Source organism: Monodon monoceros, unplaced genomic scaffold (genome assembly GCF_005190385.1).
Source record: "Monodon monoceros isolate NGI ecotype Baffin Bay Population unplaced genomic scaffold, NGI_Narwhal_1 Super_Scaffold_9, whole genome shotgun sequence".
NCBI classification, from domain to species: Eukaryota; Metazoa; Chordata; class Mammalia; order Artiodactyla; family Monodontidae; genus Monodon; species Monodon monoceros.
Genome location: NW_021703786.1, coordinates 40,317,022 through 40,339,994, shown reverse-complemented (window position 1 = coordinate 40,339,994; position 22,973 = coordinate 40,317,022). Strand labels below are relative to the sequence as shown.

General features: G+C 51.3%; 1 protein-coding gene across 1 annotated transcript; it reads right to left on the bottom strand.

Moving 5' to 3' along the window:
* Nucleotides 1-4,405: 4,405 nt before the first annotated feature.
* TRIM16 (tripartite motif containing 16) lies at nt 4,406-21,929 on the bottom strand. Its single transcript, XM_029213368.1, has 6 exons — nt 21,367-21,929; nt 15,591-15,686; nt 12,377-12,610; nt 9,988-10,153; nt 9,458-9,553; nt 4,406-5,628 (listed from the first exon to the last, which is right to left on the bottom strand). The coding sequence occupies exons 1-6, from the start codon at nt 21,865-21,867 to the stop codon at nt 5,045-5,047; spliced, it is 1,677 nt and encodes a 558-aa protein (XP_029069201.1). The 5' UTR covers nt 21,868-21,929; the 3' UTR covers nt 4,406-5,044.
* Between the last annotated feature and the right edge of the window lie 1,044 nt (nt 21,930-22,973).

Below are 22,973 nucleotides of genomic sequence, written 5' to 3'. Positions count from 1 at the left end.
AAGAGTGGGGGTGGGGACAGGAACCAGGCCGGGAAGGAGGTCAGTGCTAACAGCTCAAGCTCCCCTATCTGACAGATGCCTGGAGAAAAGGCCAGAGTGGGTTAGCATCTCACCCACCAGGAAGGCCAGACAGAGGAGGGAGGCCCAAAGCACCTGAGCGTATAAGGGGGCACATTACCCCCAGAAATGCTACAAGCTGAAAATACAATAGCTTGTTCCTAAAGGTCCAAATAAATGAGGATTTTCATCTGTGAAGCTGACATACTTCAAGGGAGCAGTTTTACAATCCAACTCAGCCTTGGAGTCAGAGATTGGCTGGAATCCTGCTGCTTTCTTACTAGGGCTGTGGCCTTGGGCAAGCCCCTCGGCCCCTCTGGGACCCCATCTCTCCTCCTCTATGGAAGATGTGTGATCACCAGTGCCCTGCAGGGTGAGGCTTACATTCGTTAGTGTAACTAAGTCTGGTGGTTACTTCTGCTGCCGCCGCATCCCGCATACACAGGTGTGAGCACGCACACACGTGCACACACGGCATGTCAGCCCGCTCAGGCAGGGACACTGGAGCCATTTGAGATCGGGTGTTAGAGTTTAGAATGTGACCTTGGCGGATGGCGGGATGCGACGGCCTGATGGGTAAGCCAGTGGTGGGGAAGTGGCGCCGGTGGTACCCAAAGAGGTAGGCGGGCAAACAGGTCTCGCTGGAGTAAGACCCAGGAGGGGAAAACACTTCTCAGAGGAAAGCTTTGGTGCTGAGACGTACATCTGGAGATTTCTCAAATATCCAGGCTACCAGCAGGCTGCAGGCTCCATGCAGTCCCCGAGCTGCCTTCTGCCCTTTGCATTCTGTTTTGTTCATGATTCTGATTAAAGCCTACACCGCCCCAAATCTTCACCTCCTCTGCCCGCCCCCTGCATGGCGTAGCGAGCCCCAGAAGGCATGGCTGCTGTACCCCCATCGGCTCCGCTGTCCTGCCCAACGACGTGCACCTGAGGTTCTGCTGGTTCCCACCCAGCACCTGACCTGGGTCAGACGGCGGGAAATCAGGGAAGGGCTCAGGATGCAGAGCAGGAGGGTCTCGGCTACGGAGCAGCAAACATACCTCCACCCCGCGACTCACTTGCCGCCCTCGGCTGCCCGCCTCTGTAGATGGAGATCGTGAGTCCACCTCGCTCACAGGCGGGTGATGTGTTTGCAAAGGCACTTGATCACGTGGGAAAAGCTGTACTAGGATCGTTCTCAAGAGGAAAGATGGGAAAACCATCGTGTTTGAGCCACCGCCTGCCAATCAGGTGGTGTCACACTTGTTGGCAAAGTTAACTGAGACAAGTCTCCATTCCTGAGAAATCGTGGAGTTTCCAGTTGCCATTTGCCCTTTGGTTTAAAGAGAAGCAGGTGGGGGGCTTCCCTGGTGGCGCAGTGGTTGAAAGTCCGTCTGCCGATGCGGGGGACACGGGTTCGTGCCCCGGTCCGGGAAGGTCCCACATGCCGCGGAGCGGCTGGGCCCGTGAGCCACGGCCGCCGAGCCTGCACGTCCGGAGCCTGTGCTCCGCAATAGGAGAGGCCACAACAGTGAGAGGCCCGCGTACCGCCAAAAAAAAAAAAAAGAGAAGCAGGTGGGGAACGAGGGCATTGGCTAGAAATGTCTCCCTCTCCGGGAGGGGGAGAAACACGAGAGCACAGAAAAGTTCTCACCTGGCTGACACGGCCAGGTCCTCAAGGAGATCGGGTGACTTCCTGCTTGTTCGGAAACTCGCGGCCACTTGCTATTGGTATGAAGGGTGGAACAGATTCAAGAGAGTAGATGGGGCAGACAGAAGTTCTCAAACCCAAGTCTGCATCAGAACCCCCAGAGGCCTTGTCAAAACACTGCCCCAGAGATTCTGATTCAGCGGGTCTGGCTGACGCCCGAGAATTTGCTTTTCTAATAGGTTCCCAGGTGGTGCCGATGCTGCTGGTCAGGAAGCCACACTCTGAGAACCACTGATGTTCATGTCTCAGAACCTGTGAACGTAACCTCGTTTTAGAAATAAACACAAACGTTTTTTTCAAAACGTCCTACTGAGCGTCCTTGACCAAGTTTTGCCTCTCTGAGCCGCCAACCTTTTCATTTTCATTCCATAGAACAGGAAAAATACTACCTGTCTCACAGGGCTGCAAAGATTAAACGAGGTAAGAAATGGGGAACGGTCCTCAAAATGCCAAAGCCCTCCCTACTCATCATTAACTTTAAAAACCTAAGCTTTAAAAATTTTTTTAATTTTTATTTTTTGCCGGCGTCGCAAGGCAGGCGAGATCCTAGCTCCCTGACCAGGGATCAAACCAGAGCCCCCTGACGCCGCAGTGGAAGCGTGGAGTCTGAACCACTGGACCGCCAGGGAAGTCCCCAAACCTAAGCTTTTTAGAGGAAACCCGAGGGCCTCAGCAAAACTTCAGTGAAGGAACGCGGCAGCCAGCGGTGGGTGTGAAGAGGAAAGAGGATTCAGAACCTCTGGAATGTCGGATCAGCTGCATCTGCTATTATACGTCCCTGTCTATGCTTAGGGAGTTGCCAAAGACCGTGGAGGCTTCTGTGGGACATACAGAAGAGTGGCACACACTGACACAGCTTGGGGAAGATGACAGAGGGCGTAAAATTGGCCTTTGTTATCTTTTTTAATTTTTTATTTTGTTTTAGGCGATTTTCAGTTTTTGGACCCAGGGGAAGAAAAAAGATATGCCCTCGCTTAAGGCAATGCTAATGCTCAATTTTGCTTTGATCTTCTATCTCGAGAAGAAAGGTCTTAAAACCAAAAATGAGTGGACAAAAAGAGGAACTGAAGTTCAAAACAGGTAAGGAGACACCCAAAGAGTTCCTTTTATGAATCTGAGTGTGGCCTAAACAAATTACATCTCACGACACTGACACAGTTTACCAACGTGACTGAAATCCAGGCAGTAAATTTTGAGAAATTAGGGAGAATGGTGGAGGATGAAGACAGGCAATGTTGTCTTGATTTTTTAAAAGAAAAAAAAGGTAGATTCTGGAAACAGCAGATGAGGTGTGAACTTACACCAGAATTCTAAAATGGTTTGTCAAATATCATGTGAGCATTTGGAGAAGAAAGTAAGGAGCAATCAACAACCCAGCCAAGCTGATCTCACTTTCCCCCTAGAGGGCATCATGAGAGAGGAAATGCTGACATAGTATATCCTGATCTCTGCCACTGAAAAGTCCTTCATGGTGTGCAGTGGATAAAGGGGCATAAGGTGGGCTACATTAGCAAACAATTCTACTGATGTATAACTTACTGAACAACTAAACCCAAAAGATATTGCCTGAGGACTGCAAGATTCCAATCAATATAGGTATCAACCTAATCAATATGTATATCAACAAGAGTAAGATTTAAGAAGAAAAGGTTACCAATTCTGTAGGTGACACCAGGCTAGGAAGGAGAGCTATTACACTGGGCATAGAGTCATGAATAAAACTGTTTCCGCAAGCAGCAATGATGTGATGACATTTAAAATGCAAATTTAAAAATTTCTAAGGATGCACAGTATAGCCCAGGGAGCTCTACTCAATACTCTGTAATGGCCTATATGGGAAAAGAATCTAAAAAAGAGGGGAGATATGTGTATGTATAACTGATTCACTTTGCCGTACAGCGGAAACTAATACAACATTGTAAATCAACTATACACCAATAAAAATTTTTAAAAATATTTTCAAGGTCAATAAAATTCAAAGCTTTTAAATTCAACTAAAAAATTCAAATCCTATACTATATAAATCCTAGAATTCAAATGTAGGGCAGGGTCTCTGGAAACGAGTCAAGTGACGCTGGAGTAAAGTACTCTTGACACAGGACCGTCAGACTGGCCAAAGAGGAAGGGACTTGACTTGACACAGGTCACGGAAAAGACCCAGAAGTTGTATTTCCAGGGAATCCCGAAAGGGGCCTCAGGTTATATCCTCAGAAACCCATTTAAATACAGTTTGTCATTGCGCTTAGGGAGCGCGTCTGAAGAAAGGAGGGGGATGTGATCAGAGGAGTAGAAGGTCCGGAAACCACAAAGGAAAGTGGGAGATAGAGCGAGAAGCCGAGAATAATTCCCGGGCGGGACAGTGTGAGAGCTGCCCCCAAACACGTGGAGAACTGCCCTTGAATGAGGAATCAGACGCATCCACACCGTCCGGGTGGCTCCAGGAGAGAGGAAGGAGCCCCGTCGCCTGAGGTCACAGGGACTATAGGACTCGGACCCCACTAAGACATTCCTGCAATCCTCACTGTCCCCAAGCCAGGTGAGCTTCCAGGTGAGGTAGTGAGCTCTCCATCACGGCAGAGCTGCTGCAAGGCCCGGTCAGACGTGCGGGTGCAAAGCGACGGAGGCCGTAAGACGCTCTACTCCTATGAACGCAGTTCATGATGTGGTTTATTCCCGTGCACACAACACCCACCGTCTAAGGAGCAAGGCAGCGTGGGGTCGGGGTTAGAAGTTCAACGTCAGCCCTCCCAGGTCTGAATCCCGGCTCGGCCACTCACTCACCACATGACCACGGTGACCCCGAGCAAGTTCACTGACCCCCGCCAGACCACAGCTTCCCCACCTGCAAAATGGGGACGGTGTGAGCAGCTACCCCACGGGGCTGCCATGAGAGCCACGAGGGCTGACGCACGGGAGGAGCTCAGGACAGTGCCGGGGACGCGGGGGAAGCGAGATAAAGTTAGCGATTTATTCTGATTCCTCTGCAGTCTTTCTGACGGTTCTGAGGATTCCTGGTGACCACCTCTGGGCACCGTGCACTGCTCACCCGAGCAGACAGGACATCACGAGAAGATGGCGAGGGGGACTTAGGGCCTGAGGATTATTGCAAACGTGGGGAACAGTGCTGCATGGAGCCCAAGGCGGCGGCCAGAGACCCTTCCCCTCATCCTGTGACCCACGTGATTTCTGAAGCCAGCAACCGCTGGCAGAGATTCTGCCCCCCAGTCAGCCTTAAAACGCAAGCTGCCGCCCCATCTGTGTGTTAGCACAGGTCTGGGCTCTGGACCCCGGCATCTAGGGAGCAGGCTCCACCGGGGTCGGTGCCGGCTTCTCGGGTTCCTCTCCCAGATCCGCAATCCGGATGGTGTTGTCCTTCTTGGAAAGCCAGAAGGCTGGGTAGACAGGCTCCAAAAACTTACAGTCGAAACGGTGCACCAGCGTCATGGCCTCCTGCTCAATGCCGTAGAAGGAGAGGACGCCTCCGGGGAAGTCCACATAGACTCCCAGCCTCCGACAAGGGCGGGCCCTGAGTGGGGTCTCCGTGTCACTGTGCCAGGCCCTGAACCCCTTGCCATCCCACTGGAGGCTCCAGGAGAAGTCGTTTCCGGAAATGCAACCATTGCGTTCCTCGCCCTTGCGGTCGATGCCCTGGCACGTCAGGCCCACGTAGATGCCCGCCCCGGAGAGCTCCACCTCGAAGTAGTACCTATGCAGGTAGAGGCTCTGCTGGGCCAGCACCTGCCGCCAGTGTGTGAACCTGCTGGGGAGGCCCGGGTACGGGTGCGCCCAGGGCGTGGTGTTGGTGACCTTGCGGTTGTCCTCCTGCAGCCGGAGGTACCTGTGTGCCGTGTCGGGATCGAAGGCAACGTCACAGCCATCTGAGGGGACACAGAAAGTCAGGGACCGACAGCTGATTCAGACCCAACACTTCAAACCTAGCGAGCCTCCAAAGGACGAAAAGACATCCGTCTCCCAGACCCCTGTTCCTTCCCAGAAAAGAGGTGGGTGAAAACCAGAAAACAGAACGCAAGTGTGATATTGTGATTTATAATAAATATATATTTGGTCTCTGGTTCCCGTTTGCCGGCACAAAGCTCCCTGTGATCTCCTGAGTGATAAGAGCACTAGGACCATCTGTTGTTCTAATATTTGGTCTTTGGCCCCTGTTCCCGACACAGAGCTACTGAAACCCTTGTAATTTCCCAGGTTATACATGTATCTTTTGTTCTGACGAGGCAACTCTGGGTGGGCTCCTGGAGGGGGCTGGCTGGTCACCAGAGAGACCAAGTCACGACTAGAAGCTTGGAACTTGCAGCCCTAACTCCTATTCTCATGAGAAGTGAGAGGGGCTGGAAATGGAGTTAGTGGGCCATCATGCCTGTGAGATGAAGCCTCCATAAAATCTCAATAGTGCAGGGTTCTGAGTGCTTCCAGGTTGGCAAACATCCACACCAGAAGGCGATGCACCCCATCTCCATGGGGACAGAAGCTTCTGAAATCGGGACCCTCCCCAGCCTTGCCCCGTGCCTCTCTCTCTCCATCTGGCTGCTCATCTGTGTCCTTTACCACATCCTTTAATAAACTGGTGAATATAAGTGTCTCCCTGACTTCTGTGAGCTGTTCTAGCAAATGCTCGAGTCCAAGGCTGGGGTGGGGGGTCCTGGGAACCTCTGATTTGTAGCCAAGTCGGACAGAAGTTGTCCGTCACCTGGGGACCCAATACTTGGCGACTGGCATCTGAAGTGGGAGCCATCCTGTGGGATCTGACGCCATCTCCAGGCAGTGCCAGAACCGAGCTAAACTGTGGGACGCCAGGGCAGTGTCACGGAGAACTGCTTGCGGGGGGGCACCTCGCCCATGCAGGTCGTAAGTGGTCCCAGACCCCTTTTGACAAGTCAACCCACCTCCTTCCTTCCTGAAGCTCAAATTGCTTGGAATTTACTGTATTATTTGCTGCACTGAATCAAGAAGTAAAACCTACGGATGGGCTCACGCTTTCATTCATTCAACAAATACGTCCTGAAATCCAGGCACTTTTCTACCCAGTGTCGGCAACGGTTTGGGGCAGACAGGCACTCATACACCCACATTTGATTCACTCATTTGTTAAAATATCTGGCCAATATTTAGCAGGGGAACCCTCAAGCAGTCCCCCACCCCACACATTCTCTTCCTGGTCCCAGAGAACAACACCTCCACGCACCCAGGTGCCCAAGTCACACTCCATTTCTTTTCCCTCATCCTCCCACATCTTGTCCCACCACACACACAGGCAGCCCTGAGTCCTCTCAGTGCCCTGCTTCACCCCCATCTAAGCCACCCCCAAATCTCCCCCAGAGCGTGCAGTAGCCCCATGCTGGTCGGGGTACTCTCTCCCGCCTCCCCCACCCAGACCTTCTCCCCGACAGGAGCTCGCTTCAGGGAGCCAGCTAAGGTGAATCGCGTCGCCCCAGCTTACAGCCCCTGATGGCGCCCCTGCCCTTAGGAAAAAGCGGTGACCTGCCTCCCTGGCCACCCAGCCCTGTGTGACTGGCGCCTGCCTGCGTCAGCAACCTCGTCTCCTGCCCTCTCCCCCTTGACCTCCACACTCCAGCACCCTGACCTCAGACCCACCCAACGCTGAACCCGCTCGGGCGGCTTCGGCACAGACCGTTCCCTCCGCGGTGGGGTCCTCGCCCTGACCTGAGTCGGGGAGACCCCGACTGATCCGTTCGGATTGCGGTTGTGAGTCTGTCCTCAAAGAGGTCTCCATGCCTGCCTGTCAATGTCTCTCGGAGAACCCTGGCTTTATAACTTCCTGGTACTCATCACAATGTGTAATTATTTATCAGTGTGTTTGTTTCATGAATGTTCTCCTTTTATTCTATCAGCTCCACATTTTATGCGGGGCTCTATCCTGGGGTTCTAGCTCTGAGAAGATGCTCGGTATACACGTGCCAAATGAACGAGTGCGTTAGTACTCTTCTCATCTAGGGCGACCCAGGGCTCCTTACAGGGTAGGTGATTCTATGCCTTGGGACAAGAAAACCAGAATGGGTCTGGAACATTCTGTTAGTGCCAGAAAGCAGCAATACTTTTTAGAATCTCAAGGGCAGAAGGTCAAGGCTTAAAGGTCACAGAGGCCAGCTTACAAGTGGCTCCCACTGGTCAGTCAAGTTGGCAATTTGACAGAACTTGGACAGGTGAAATGATGTGAGTCCATAAAAGGCTAAAAGTTCACAGCAATACTCTAGGAGCAAAAGTTAATATCATGCATGAAAAGAGACGACTTTCATGCAACAGAAAACAGACTATAATAGGATGTGGTTCACTTTTATTTTAATGTTAAGCACAAAAGGTGTTTGGCTTCTTGTATTAACTATATCTGTTAGTAAAACATACATGTGGGGCTTCCCTGGTGGCGCAGTGGTTAAGAATCCGCCTGCCAATGCAGGGGACACGGGTTCAAGCCCTGGTCCGGGAAGATCCCACATGCCGCGGAGCAACTAAGCCCGTGTGCCACAACTACTGAGCCTGAGCTCTAGAGCCCATGAGCCACAACTACTGAAGCCCATGTGCCACAACTACTGAGCCCACACGCCAAAACTACTGAAGCCGCACACCTAGAGCCCGCACTCTGCAACAAGAGAAGCCACCGCAACGAGAAGCCCGTGCACCACAACAAAGAGTAGCCCCTGCTAGCCGCAACTAGAGAAAGCCCGCGCACAGCAACGAAGACCCGACGCAGCCAAAAATAGATAATTAATAAATAAATAAATTTATTTTAAAGAAAAAACATAGACGTGCTGGTGTCAGGAAGCAGGAAAGAATAAATCAAGGAAACTGTGTGGAAACCGAGAGGTCCTGGGGAAAATGAGGAGCTGTGGAAAGAACAGGAGACAGTCATCGAACCCGAGGCTCCACGTCACGACCAGAGCAAAAGGGGTTCAGGAGTTGGTCAGCCAGCGCTCACCCCCAGAAAGCAAGCAGAAGCAGGGTTCAACAGCACGTTCCAAAGAGATGAAGCAGCTGCATGTCCTAAAAGTGAGCCTTGACTACCCAGATGCAGCCCTTCCTCTCCTGGGAGATGAAACCTCCCTGCCTTGTTAACCATAAGGAAGTATTAATTGGAAATAACGTGTTTGCAAAAATGCTGACAGCCCAGGACACTCCCACATCATGACGGGACAATGGGTTTTGCAGTTCTGGCCAAGTCAGACTTAACAGGGAGCCATTTGGGAACTAGCCAGGATCTTTGAAAGGGCCAAGGTCATGAAGGACACAGAAGGACAAAGGGACTGGACCCAGACTGGAGACAAAGAAACATCTGTGACCTTGGACCGGACTTGCAGCCAGAAAAAGGACACTGGGAGGAATACCTCGTGAAACCTGAATAAATTCCATAGATTAGTTAATAGACTTGCAGTAATTTCATTTTCCAGTTTGGATCAGTGGACCATTGTAATGTAAAGTGTTAATGTTTGGAAAAACCGGATGAAAGGTATACAAGAATTCTTGGTCCTCTTTTTGCAATGTTTTAGTAAGTTTGAAACTGTTTCAAAATGAAAAGTTCAAATTTTTTTTAAATTAAACTTTTTAAAATGTACCATTTGGGAATAGACCCTGATGTTGCAAGAACCTGAAACCTACGTGAGAGACGGCATCCTTGCTTCCAAAGCCTCACACGTACACCCACACCCAGGGAAAGGGAAGCTGTTCACGACTTACACAGGAGGAACTGCTGCCTGGTGCTGGGCTCCGGTTCTGAGGTCCAGTGTTTGTGTTCAGTGATGGCACACACCTGAGTTCCGATGTCATACTCCTCTAGAAAATCAGAGAATTGTGAATGCACACCTGTCCAGGTGGGCAGGAGAACCTAAGAAGCAGGAACCCCCAGCCCCTCTTCCCTGGGCTTCCTCGGGGAAGAAGGGCCCGGACACTAGTCACGTGTCAGAGACCCCTGCTCAATGGACCACACTAAAGTAAAACACGCCGAGGAGAGACCCCAGCCTGACTTGGATTTCCCTTGAAAGTACAGGCGTCAGCAACCTCAGAAGCTAGTCTCGGAGATGCTGGCCAAGGGCGTGATGTGACTGACTCCCATTCTCTGGTCTCAGTCATCAAGGTAAGTGTCCATCAGTAGCATGGCTAGCCAGAGGATGGCTCTGAAAATGAGAAGCTCCCCGGTTCTGCTCTCCCTCCCAACTCCCACCTCCCGCGTCAGCCCCTCCGAGACACTTCAAGCCACAGCTTCTCACCTTCCTTGGAGAACTCCTGGAGCTTCTCCTTGTAGTTCTGCAGCAACTGGATCAGGTGTGCGGTGGTGTCCGTGATGACCTTGCGGATGCCCGAGAGCTTGTCCTTGAGTCCAATGTAGACACTGGGGAAAGCATCGTCCTTCATGTTCTTGAACTTGCAGTACTCCTGCAGGAAAGGACACACGGCAGAACTTGCCCTGGCTTCTGTGCTTCTTAAACAGGGCTGTCCTCCTCAATACGGCACCTTCCTCATCTGTAAAATAGGCTGATGGTGACGTGCACTTCACAAAGAAAGTGTGTGTAATGGGTCCAGCTCAGTGTCTGATAATGTAGAAAGCATTCGTGTTTTTTAACTGGGAAAGTGGACTTTGAAAAATCAAGAGATACTAGGCACCCACGAGCAGATGCAATACACAGCCCAGACAGGGAATCGAAGAACAAATGTGTTACACCAACAGCGCAGATGGCGGTAACATTCCTGCAACCTTCATTCTATCAGTACTTTTTTTTTTTTTTTTTTAACTAATTTAAACACAAACCACGACAGGGATGGAGGAAGGGGTTTAGCACTTGGAAGATTCACAGACAAGTCCTCAGGCGGGAGTGCTTGCTGCTGCATTTTCCTAGTCGGTTCAATCCAATACACAGTGTTCTCTAATTCTTGTTCTGTGCTTTAGAGTTTGAAAAGTGTTTTCACATAGGTAATCACATTATCAAGCCTCTCGTGCTTCAAAACTCTGCAGTGATCAGGAAAGGTTGCTTTCAGGTGTAACACATTATCAAAACTCAAACGCAGTGGAAGCACTGGATTACAGGGTGGGTACGGCAGAAAACTTAGCGATGAAAACAGCTGTACCAGAAGGGTTAGATTAATAATGGAAGAGAAGAAAGAGGCCAAGCCAGAGAGTAGACAGGGAGAAAAATGAACATTTTAACACCATATGTAGAGTTAGTGCCATATATGATAAAAGTAACATTTTAGATCACTGGGGGGACTTCCCTGGCGGTCCAGTGGTTAAGACTCTATGCTTCCAAGGCAGGGGGCGAGAGTTGGATCCCTGGTTGGGGCACTAAGATCCCTCATACTGCACGGCACAGCGAAAAAATAAAAAATAAAATAAAATAAAATGGTCTATTTCTAAAAAAAAAGAATCACTGGGGAACAATACATGTCATTTCGATTGGCTAAAAATTTGTGGAAAAAGAAGTTATGTTTAACTAAAATAAGTTGGCCTATACTAAAATATATTTTATACATATTAAAGTTTTTATGTTAAAGTTACAAAAGGAGAAAAAAATAAAGAGATTTTATTTCTTTTTAAAAATTATTTATATGCTCTTTAGGAAACTCATGACATGGGAAGCCAAATCTTTCTTCATAGTTTCTTTGTTTTGATATTGAAAAGTAAAGGAACTGAAAGACATTCTTTGGTATGTCTGTCTGTCTCTGTCTGCTTCTCTTTCTCTCGCTCACTACAAGGCTAACGATGATTATCTTGGGTGATGGGAATGTGAATGATCGTGTTCCTTTGTATTTTTCCATATTTTCCAAGGCTTTTTTTCATAATAAACATTTATGTCTGCCATTAACTAGAAGGGAATCTTCCCAAAATGCAATAAAAGAATTATTTGTATGTAGGAATATTAGCACTGAAGGAGCCTTGGAAATCATTGACTCCGACCTGCTTGTTTATAAATGAGGAATTTGAGACCCAAAAAGGTCAAGTGACTTGCTAAAAACTACACAGCGCTCTAGTGACAGATCCAGGAGGATGCAATGTCTGATGGCAGGTGGCTTAACATACAATGAATGGTAATGAAAGGTCTCATCTTCTCTGCTGGGCTGTCTGTCCTCAGTCACCCCCAGCGCGTGCAGCCCTCTCCGAAAGGCAGCAGGACCCGGGTCTCACCCCGGCCCAGCAAGCATCCCTCCACTGTCGGAGCGGTTTATAAAGCACACTGAGGCCTGAGCTCATCACCCCTCAGCTGAAGTCCTCCCTGGGCTGCTGTGCCTTCACGATGAAGAGCAAGCTTCTACAGCCAGATGCCCACCTGGCCCCGCCAGCCTCGCCTCCCAGCACTCTGTACCCAGCATCCCACCCCCCACCCCTGTGAAAGCGCCTCAGTTCCCCAAATCAGCTGTGCTGTCTCAAACCTCTCTGCCTCGGCACATGCCGTTGCCGCTGCTGGCACCGGATGCGTCTTCCACGACCCGGTTCCAGCCTCTCTGCTCTGGAAAGCCCTCCCTCCTGTACCCCTGTACTCAGCTCCTCTCTGCCCTCACAGCTCCCTGCGCACCCGTTTATCAGCGGGCAGTCCCCCTCCCCCGTGCGACACAGGCCGAGCAGAGCGAAGGTCTCCCTGGCGTCAGCGGCACGGCAGCCCATACCTCCAGGAAAAGCACGGGGTTGCCGATGGCAGCGATTCTGTCCAGTTCCTGCCTGGTCTTCTCCATCTCCGCGCTCCTGTACTCCAGGTGGGTCTTGATGCCATTGGCCTGGCCCAGGGCAGCTTGTTCCTTCTCCTCCAAGAAAAGCATCATGTCAGCCTGGGCCTTCCTCATGGCAGCAAGGAGATTCCCAAACTGCTCCTTGGCCACTGCCTTTACCTCCGACACCGACACCTGGCGGGGGGAGGGGCGGGGGGGGTGAAGAACCTGTTAGTGAGGCGTCCAAGCTTCTCAAAGCTCAACACGCAGAAACGCAAACCCGAGAAACCCGCAAATCAGGGAGCGATTTCCTATTGTAAAAGCAAGCCTTTATTCTCATTTGAATCCTGGGTTCCCGGAAACAAGAAGGACTCTCCAGGGTATAAGTACTTATTTGCCAATCATTCCCTTAGTCTCTCATCCATCAGATGAGAGAGTGAATTATCTGATTTCTGAGTCCAGCTCTGACAGTCGGGCTGCTCTTCAAGTTTGTGACATCAGTCTACCAACCAGGACAGTGTGCGTATTCAGTATTCTTGATAGTCATGTTTCTTGCGGTAAAATAATAATTTGGCTTCTTTGTACAAATCAGTAGCATGGATTTGCTTTCTTAGCATTTCATTTATGTCCAGTTAAACTGCCCACCGGGTCCATCTGAGCCAAAAGCACATCTAACCCTATGGTGTCTGTGCCAGGCACAAAATGTTTAGGGTGTGTGCAGGTGTCCACAGCACCTAAGCATCACAGGACCAGCCTACCTATGCAGATGGAATGCCACGTTCAAAAATATATAAAACAAATTCCATGTGATGAATAGCAAGGATTTGCATGATGGCACTTGTGCATGTGGGATTCTATCCTTCCACATCCTTTACAAATGCCTTCAGTCAATGTCATATTTACAACTTCAATCCACGTTTTCAACGGTTTCCACTTCTCTTTGGTAGTTCTTAGGTCCTGGTGCTGACGGCTCCCTCTGACAATGCCCAACTCCAGATCGTTGCCCCAACACAAATTACCTGGTTAAACTTCATGTAACGTTCTTGGAAACACTTTCCTTTGCTCACCCTCCCTTCAATCTCCCCCATTGTCCCTCCATGACCATCCCATCTGAGAGCCCTCTGAGCAGCCCCTCCAGGTACTATTTTCTGTTCTTCTGGGGTCCTGCCGCCTGCCTGGTCACTTTTTAATTACACAACATAGTAATACAATACCGGCCACATTTAGTAAGTGCTTATCATGGGCCGGGCACTGTTCTGAGCACTGTATACACATTCTCTCATGGCAACCCTAGAAGGTAAATACAGATGTCCCTCCATATCTGCGGATTCCACATCCACGAATTCAACCAACCACAGAACGAAAATATTTGGGAAAATATTCCAGAAAGTTCCAAAAAGCAAAACTAGACTCTGCCAAGCTGGCCACTATTTACATAGCATTTACATTTTATCCGGTATTGTAAGTAATCTAGAGAAGATTTAAAGTATACGGGAGGATATGCGTAGGTTTACGTGCAAATACTAGGCCATTTTATACAAGGGACTTGAGCATCTGTGGATTTTGGTATCCATGGTGGGGGGATTGGGGGTTGTCCTAAAACCAATCCCCTGAGGTCACCAAGGCACGACTGTACTACTATAGTCCCCATTTCTTAGATAAAGAAACTAAAGCACCGCCATTTCAACAGACTGAGTAATTCTTAGGTCAAGGGAGCAACACTCGCAGGCTCTCCTGTCCCATCAATCTAGGGACCCTGGACGATTCTTGTTGTCTCTGTGTCCTCATGTACCTCCTACATGGTGGCCACTATGGTAACTACCTCACCTGGTTACCATGCAGTTAAGAGAAGAACTGAGTAGGGATCAAAGTGTCTGGAAAATAAAGAGCTGGAAAAAGGCAAGATGCTCCATGCGGTTCTCCAGATTACACTGAGCATGGAAATCAATAATCTCTGAAGGTTTCCAAGACTTTAAAAGTGATAATTATTGTTCTTCTTTTCATAAGACTATATGGGTAAGAAATAGGTATTCATTCTTCCACAGCCAGTTAGTTATAAACACCAAGAAGGAAGAAATTAAGTTGAAATGGTTACATGTATTAGATATGGATAGATGGATGGATGGACGGATGGATGGATGGATGGGTGAGTGGATGCGTAGGTGATGGATGGATGGATGGACGGACGGATGGGTGGATGGATGGATGGATGGATGGATAGATGGATGGGTGGATGGATGGATGGATAGGTGGGTGGATGGATGGATGGATGGATGGATGGATGGACGGGTGAGTGGATGGGTAGGTGATGGATGGATGGATGGATGGACAGATGGGTGGATGGATGGATGGATAGATGGATGGGTGGATGGATGGATGGATAGGTGGGTGGATGGATGGATGGGTGGATGGATGGATGGGTGGATGGATGGATAGTGGATACGTAGGTGGATGGATGGATGAATGGATAGAATCATTCTTGATATGCAAAGATGCTGCTGCTGACTGACTGCCATAGGGTAGTTGTTTTGCATTCTCCTCTGAGTTGTGGTTATTGGCTTGCCACTAATGAGAAACCTTTGTGGAACTGTTTGGGTCTACTTAGGGTTTATTATAGAAAGTGGTCATAAACCAGAGAGACTAAAACTAAGTAGCCTGGCACGCCACTGGCCTTGTCAAGTACCATCCACTAATCCAGCAGCTCTCACCTCTCTTTTCTGGCTGCCAGGATTTAGGACTGGTGAGAAGTGCATGCAGAACACCCTCCTATGATGGAAGAATCCACGATTATGCATAATTTCTGGAGCTCTGGCTAACCACCCCCCTTGACTCCCACATACACCCTTTTCTCCCGGTCAAAAAAGCATATACACATGTACAAATAAGGACACTGTCATTACAGGACTAGCTTGCTTCTACTCTATAACATTAAAAAGTAAATCACTTGCCAGTTCTGAATCTTGAACTAATTTCATAGCAAATCCCCATAACAAGTTGAAGCCACCCTGCAGTGTGGCCGACCTTATCTGTACCCACAGTTCTCACCCAATGATAAAACCCATGGGGCCCGTGCACATGGGGGCCGGGCCTGCACCCTGCATCCCACAACCCCGGGTGGGCCTGGCTGGGCATGCAGCAGCGCCAAAGCCCGGCAGGTGACCCCGGCCAGCCTTACCAGAACAGATTTATGGTTGTCTTGGAGCCTGGCGATGGCATTTTCATTCAACTTGAGTTTCCGCTCCAGGTCTAACTGGGTGATCCGAAGCTCAGCCTAAGAAGAGGAAAGGTCAGCGTCAAGGAGGAAGGAGCCCAGGGCACTCGGAAGGTCCCCAGGAGCAAGGGCACCGTCTGCCCTTCTTCCATGGAAAGGGGAGTCTGTCTCAGAAGCTGCTCTCAGAAGCCAGGCTGGAGCACCCACCCTCAGTGGAGGCACAGAGGGTCAGCTGTGTGCCGGCACTTCCTGGGGTGAACTGGCTAAAATGCAGGGAGAGCTTACGCTGCACTGGGCATCGCTTCAAGCATTTCTCTGTGTCACCTCTTATCATCCTGACCATGCCCATAGCAGGTAAACACATTATCTCCATTGTACAGGTGAGAAAATGGAGCCACCTATCCAAGGTCACACAGTTGTCAGTGGAGTTGAGTCCAGCCCATCCGGCCCAGAACGGCCTGACAAGGAGCACAGGGCGCTTGAAGTCGGGGGTGGGCATCCCAGGGTTTCTAGTTAGCAGATGAGGCTTCGGGAAAATCTACTTAACGCCTCCACACTTGCATTTCTTCACCTGTGAGGTGGGAGCAGCTAAAGTGCCCAATTCACAGGGCTCCCGCAAGGATGGGAGGCATGTCAGCAGGAACTCTGTACAGTAGCGGGCACGTTGCAGGCGCTCCATCCGTGTCAGTGGTGTCATTACCCTCATCGTTACTAGCACTACCTCGGCTGCTTTCCATCACGGACTCTTATTCTCTGCCGGATGCAGGCAGAGCGAACCCTCCCCGCTGAGGCAAGTGCCCGCCTGAGAACCCCGGGTTTGCCCACGTCGACGCCCCTGCCCAGCCCCACTCTCGCCTCCTGAAACTCCCCAAGCACTGTCTGCCGAGAACATGCCGAGGCATGAAACCAGAGCCTTTGCAAACTTCAGAGGCCCTGTCACTTTCTGCGTCCACAAGGGCACGAGACAGCAGCAACAGAAAGAAGAGCTTTCACTGATTTTCACAGCAGCGTGTCTGCACTCGCCCTAACAGAACTCGGGGTGCGGGGGCACCGTGACGCGTCTCCCCTTCCTCCCACTGAAGCCCACGGGAATCCCAGGCCCCAGTGGTGGCAGCCCAGGCAGGCAGGGGACTCGCCTCCCTCTGCAGAAGCCTGGCAACGTTTGCTCAGGCCCTGCGGCCCTGACTCAGAGCCGAGTGAGTCCAGGTGACCTCCCACCCCTGAGGCCTGAGACCTGATGCCCGGGAGTGGGGGAAGCAGGGAAGATGCGGGGTCCGGCCTATTTGGGGGCAACGTGGAATCTTGGTCTGTCTAGAAGGCTTATTACCCAGTGACCTGTTCCACGACGGGAGGGGACATGAGCTGCTTGTTGAAAGGTGGTGGGAGATACAACAGAACACACGTTAGCAACGAGTGCAGAGCGTATTAAAGCGGTCGGCCCCAGCACCATCCGGGGACACGGGAGACCCCCAGAGTGTCCAGGGAGGGGGCTTCTCCCCACTGTCTGCGGATTGCCATAAAAGGCGAAAGGGACTCCCAAGTGCCTAACGGGGACCTCTGAGTGAGTCACCCCACAAGCAGGCACTCCTGCTTATCACAAGAGGCGGGGCCGCTTCGGAGACCAGCATCTCCAGTTTTTCCTGTTCCCAGGAAATGACGGGGTGCCTTAGACCCTGGCTCCGGGTCGCAGGCCCAGGCAAGCCCCACACAAAAGCAGGACAGCAGTGCCAATGAGAGTAGACGGCCCCATGTCCAAGGGCACAGAGAGCCCTCCCTGCTTCAGCAGGGTGAGGGCAGATGCTGTGCAAAAGGCACCACATCTGGGGTACAAGACCTGCCTCTCTCAGGCTCTACGACCCTCATCAGATGGTTTAGCGTCTCCTCCGGTGCCTCAAGAATATGTTAACAAAATCGTTCTTGCTTCTGTCTCCAGGGCAAAGGTGGTACCCAGCTCAGTGGCCAGGGTCGGGGTAGAGATGCAAACTGGAACAGCAGGGGGAGGGAGAAGAGAGAAGGAGATTCCAGATGGTGCCAGTTGCTTTGTGTTTCCCTCTAGAGAGTCTGTGTCTGGGAACACTAGGGTCCCAGCTGGGCCCTGACTTCACCCCTTGGCCAGCTGATCAGAGCTCACTATGTGCCAGTCCAGTTATATAAGACACCGTCCCTGCTCCTGAAAGACGCACAGCCTGGTGGAATGTTCCGGATAAAACAAGTCGCATAACACTGAGTCCAAGGCACTCCTCGGAACTTCTAGAAGAAATTCTCCTGAACAGCCTCAAGCCATCCGCCTTTTGGCAGCAGACGGGCTGTGAACAATGCTGGTTAACAGCGCCCCCAAGAAGCGGGAACACTTGTGGCTCTCAGAACTCAGATCCTGCTCTAGCTGCAGGCTGTGTCCGAGACCCCCACCATATCCTGAGCTTTCTGGAACCAATGCTGAGATCGGATGCGGTGACCTGCCACTAATGGACCTGAAGGTCTAAGGCGGGGCCCAGCCGAGCCTTCCTTCCTCCAAGATACCTGCCCTGACCTCACTGCCAGGGGTCTTCCTCCTTGGAACACGCAGCAGGGCCTTTGTGCTGCCCCAGCCCTTTGGCAGACGTGGACCTGCCCTGGCTTCCTGACTACAGCCCACGCTCCCTGAGATAGTGTAGCACACTTAGCCCATAGAAAGTGCTTGATAATGTTTGATAAACTTGAAAAGGAACAGGAAAGCAGTCACAGAAAGAGTGCAAACTTCACAACTCACACACACGCATGCCACAGCTTCATTTCCCAGCAGCGAGCCTGAGTTCAGAGAAGGTGAGTGGAGTTAAGATCAGCTGCTCTTAAAAGCTAAGGGAAGGGTTTCCCTGGTGGTCCAGTGGTTAAGACTCTGCACTTCCACTGCAGGGGGCACAGTGGTCGGGGAAGTTCTGCATGCTGCAGGGTGTGGCCAAAAAGAAACAAAAAAGCTACGGGAGAGGGATGGTCTGGGAATTCGGGGTTGGTAGATGCAAACTATTACGTGTAGAATGGATAAACAACAAGATCCTACTGTAGAGCACAGGGAACTATATCCAATCTCCTGGGGCAAGCCATAATGGAAAAGAATATTTTAAAAAGAATGTCTATATGTGTAAAACGGAGTCAGTTTGCTGTACAGCAGAAATTAACACAACGTTGTAAATCAACTACACTTCCATTTAAAAAAAAAAAAAAAAAAAAAACTAAGAGGCTTTGGGACGCTGGCCTGGGCAAGGGGAAGAGCTGAGTCCCCACTGGGAAGAGCTGGGCTCTGGAAGCCCAGCGGCACAGAGCAAATAATCAGAGAACACCCAGAATTCCCAAATCCAGAGTTTTTGCCCACTGGCATAGCTAGAGACCGTGGGAGCCTCAGAAGGGGCTCTGTCGGTGAACTGAGAAATCCATCGCTGTGGACCCAATGCAGCTCCCGGCCGCTCTGTGTCCCTGTGGCTGGCCCTGCTGTTCACGGTTTCCCTTGCACAACATTCCTGAGTGACTAGCGCTTGATTCGATCCAAAGTGACCTTCAGCAAGCAGCTCCAGGGGGCTTGGGCTGGCTGGAGGAAAGATGGAGCTTCTGGAGCCTTACTGATGTCTAATAAGACTTTCAAAATAATCCTGGTGGTGGCTGAAGCCTCCTCCAGGTACTGTGTCTTCGGAGCTGGTCTCCTGGGCTCCTTGCAAGAAATCTTTTGGCTCCTGAGCCGTGGCAGGGCCACCCAAAAAGCGCTGACAGAGCACACACCCACTCTCAGAGTTGAAAGCAAGGATGCAGGGTGGAAAGGCAGGAACTCTGATAGGCACACCGGGGAGCAGCGGCTGGGAACTGGGCCCGCACCAAGGATCTGGGGTACGGGGCTGCTGCATTGCACCTGTAACCGGCCTGCTTTCAGCACCAAGAACCGCCCCAGTTGTCTGTATTTTACCTGACACAGCTCCCTCCTGGGATGTCTGAATTTGGGGTTCCACACAGGAGCAACACAACTCTCCCTGCTCAGAATGACAATTACCCTATGTCTCTGTAATGCACCAGCTTACATCACGTTAAAATTCATACTGTAGCTATGCTGCTACAGGCATAGAACTTCTGAAAAGAAACAGAAGAAAAGAGTAGATCGTGGTGTCTGCCTCTGAGGAGGGAGATGGGCAGATCCAGGCTGGGAGGGAGGGCTTTTCTGGGAAAATCTATCTCAGTATTTGGTGGAGATTGTTTCTGAACGGGGGCACACATCACTTTTCCAGTTAAACGTAACAGAATTCAGATATTATACCCTGAACAAGGGAAAAGCAGTACACTCTGCTTTAATCTCTCTACATGTGTGGCAGGGTTTTGGTGCAAAAAAAAATAAAGTAAGGTCATAATATTGTGACCTTGGGGTCCTTCCCTGTGTTCCTCCAGTGGGGTGGCTTTCCAGAAGCTTCCATTCCCACTCCATGGCTTAGTCATCTGTATGAGTCTGGACAAATTTGGTGAAGACGAAAAGAGTCACCACCTCAGTGAGTTATTCCAGGACTGGATGGGAAAATCCACGGAAAGCACATAGCACACGGCAAGGCTCCATGAAGACCATGTAGTCAGTTACATGGAGCTTTATCCTCTGACCTGTCTGCTGACGCAGAGCCTCCTCTGTGAACGTGGCTGTGAACGTGGGGAGTGGGTGGCAGTGACCTGCTCTCCTGAGTGGACATTTCCTGGCACTGGAGATGCTGGGAACTGTTGGCAAGTGGATTGTGGAGTTGATAACGGTAACTCACTGGCATCCGGAATGCAGAGCTTTCTGGAACAATTCGCACTAACGCTGGATAAAATCCACGCTTAAGGGAGGGTGTGGATAAGCGGGTCTTGCTCTAGGAAGCTCCTTGTCTGCTGCCCAGGAAGCCCGGGGCCAAGACGCAGCCACGGGCCGTGCTCAGCGCAGACAGGGAGCTGCCCGGAGTCTAGATACAAGAAATGTGGGACAAAAGAACTGCACTTCCCCACTGAGAACAAACGTGCTCGTGGAAAGTCCGAGTATGAGAAACGAAGCATATGAATCCATTCCCAGGAACTTCTCCAGGCTTTCAGCTTTCTCAGGGCAAAGAAAAGTCAGCTGTTCTAGAAACAGTTGCCCTACCTGATGGGAATAAAATTACAGGCTATGAGCACAGCATTTCTCAGTCTCTCCTGATACCTCTATCTGATGAGGAGATTTATTTTCCCTAAGGTAAGCAGTCCTTGACATTGTACCCAGAGGGAAGTTTCCAGTTCTCTGTTATCTCGGCACTATTCAAGCTCTTGGATTTCATACCCGGTATCTCCAAAGGGGCCCTTGCTACTGATCTCTTGTTTGGGGTAAAGGGAAAAAGAGAACTTCGGGCAAAGTTTAGGCTCTTTTCTCTTGAATTTCTGCTAAGCTTTACATTGCATTCATTGCCACTCAGATCCAGCCAGAGGGAAACACCTTCTGCACCCAACACCCACCCACGGATGAGTCACCAAAAGCTGAGTGAGAAATAGTGGGAAACTTGCCACAGGAGCGACAGACGCAGACAGAGAGTACAGGGACAGCAGGACCGAGATGGCGACAGAGTAACCAAAGCAAATGCAAGAGACAGGGCTGCTGGCTGCACGGCCAGGGGCCAAAGCTAAGAGCACAGGAGTGAAGCCGGCAGCCCCAGGAGCTGAGGCAGAGGCCAGGCCTCTCCCTGGCCCACGGCCTCCCCACCTCCTTTTCCGCACAGACCCCAGCACTTGCCTCCTTGTCCCTGTGGGCGGCATCGAGGGAGACAGAGGCATGGCCCCTGTGCTCGGCCCGGCCGCACTCCTGGCAGATGCACTGCCCATCGGGGCAGCAGAAGGCAACCAGGGGGCTGTGGTGTGCCGGGCACACGAGCAGGTCCCGGTCCTTCATGGGCTCTGTCAGCTGGTGGCCGTGCAGCCTGCTGTTCTCCTGGTGCGGCCGCAGGTGCTCCGGGCAGTAGTTCACCATGCAGGTCAGGCAGGACTTCACGGCCCTCACCCTGCTGGCCCCGAGGCAGAAGTCGCACAGGACCTCCGCCTCCGCCTCCGCCCCAGGACGCCCCTGCCAGGCAGAGCCACGGCTCTGTCCCCAGCTCTCCCCCGGGGAGCTCCCCGGGGCGGCTGCGTCCTCTTCCTCTGCTGGGCTGGCCGACCCACGGTCTGGGCTGAGAGTGGCCGGAGGGTGAGCGGGAACCCCGGGCAGCGGCCCTGGAGCCATCAGATCAAACTCAGCCATGTGGAAGTTCTGCACCAGAGCTGTGCTTCCTCCGCTCCTGGGCCCAGAATCCTGCGGCCCCAGTCAGATGGGAGAACCACGCCCAGCTGACTGCAGCTGCCTCAGGATTTTAACTGTTTCCTCCCCAGAGAGGAAGCTCAGTCGGTCGTCATCACTCTGCTCGGCTTAGAGGACGGCCAGCTGCAGTGGCCACAAGGCAGCCCGGGTCCCCAGGCTCAGGGAGACCCAGGCTGTCTCCCCACAGGCTCCGACCCGTCCTCCAGCCCAGACCCAAAACTGCTATTCTTCTGTGAATCATTCGCCCCCCATAATCTCAGCCAAGCTGGGGGATCGGTCTGGAAAGGACTGGAGATTCCTGAGCTCTGCAGTCAAAGCCGACGTTGCTTTACGTGGCTTGACAGGTTCGATTTTTTGTTTTCAGTTTTTCTCTATTTATTTTTTTTGGCTGCACTGCGTGGCATGGGGGACCTTAGTTCCCTGACCAGGGATCCAACCTGCGCCCCCTGCATTGGAAGCATGGAATCTTAACCAATGCACCACCAGGGAAGTCCCCTGTTTTCAATTTTTAAAGGGACCCAGAATGTAAGGACTTTAGCAATAGGGCAGCCCTCACCCCTTCCCACCTCGTAGAATTGGACGTGAAACAGCTGGGAAGAGGATCTGTGTCTCTGACCCTGACCTTTTCCATATGACCTTCTGGCACATTCCAGGAGATGGACTTCTCTCGGAGGGGGATTCAGTGGCGAGCAGGAGGCTCAGGAAGAACGTGCCTCCTTCCACATAAAGCTCTAAGCAGACAGCCCTCTCGGGCTGCACAACCTGCCCAGTGGCTCCTAGAGAGGGGTGGGCGCTTTATCTACTTACTAAGGTTTTCCTAGACGAGGTGTATGGGTTTGCTCCCAGTGCCATAACAAAGTACCACAGACTGGTTGGTTCAAACAACAGAAATTTATCTTCTCCCAGTTCTGGAGGCTGGAAGTCCAAGATCAAGGTGTCGGCAGGGTTGGTCTCTCTTGAGGGCTCTCTCCTTGGCGTGTAGACAGCCGTCTTCTCCTTGTATCTTTACATGCTCTCCCCTCTGTACACATGTGTCCTAATCTCCTCTT